Source organism: Mesitornis unicolor, unplaced genomic scaffold (assembly GCF_000695765.1).
Source record: "Mesitornis unicolor isolate BGI_N332 unplaced genomic scaffold, ASM69576v1 scaffold33233, whole genome shotgun sequence".
Lineage (NCBI taxonomy): Eukaryota > Metazoa > Chordata > Aves > Mesitornithiformes > Mesitornithidae > Mesitornis > Mesitornis unicolor.
This window is the reverse complement of record NW_010173211.1, coordinates 36,998-37,378: the sequence shown is the minus strand read 5'-3', so window position 1 is coordinate 37,378 and position 381 is coordinate 36,998. Positions and strand designations below refer to the sequence as shown.

Here is a 381-nt window from a genome sequence, read left to right as displayed (position 1 = left end):
AGGGAAAGCTGCGTGGCAAAGGACCCTTTGCCCTCTTAACACTATTTGCTTTTATTCCTCTGCTGCCGAAGATGGAGATCACACTTAAAACAAAGCCCCCTTACTGTAAGTGGCTGCTGCTGTAGGCGTTGCGTGTGAGCACAGGAGTTGTGGGCATGCTTCTCCCTCCATGGGGGTGGGGTGGCCGGTCCAGGGTTCGATAGGGACTGCTGTGAGTTGAAAGCGGGTCCCTGTAACAAAGGGGACAACTCCAGTTAGGTTGAATACCATGCAAGTCACAGCACAGAGAATACGTGCACCCTAAGTCTGGCAGAAACAAAAGAAAGGGTAGAAAAAGCAGGTAAGGATGTAACCGAACGTGCTTCCCGTATAAAACCAGAT

General features: G+C 50.7%; 1 protein-coding gene across 1 annotated transcript in view; it reads right to left on the bottom strand.

The window, feature by feature from the left end:
* The window catches only part of FRMD4B (FERM domain containing 4B), a 41,867-nt gene that overhangs the window by 4,522 nt on the left and 36,964 nt on the right, over positions 1-381 (bottom strand). Inside the window, exon 15 of the mRNA XM_010180643.1 lies at positions 105-230. Coding sequence (XP_010178945.1) covers positions 105-230 — 126 coding nt within the window. The remainder of the gene's footprint in view (positions 1-104; positions 231-381) is intronic.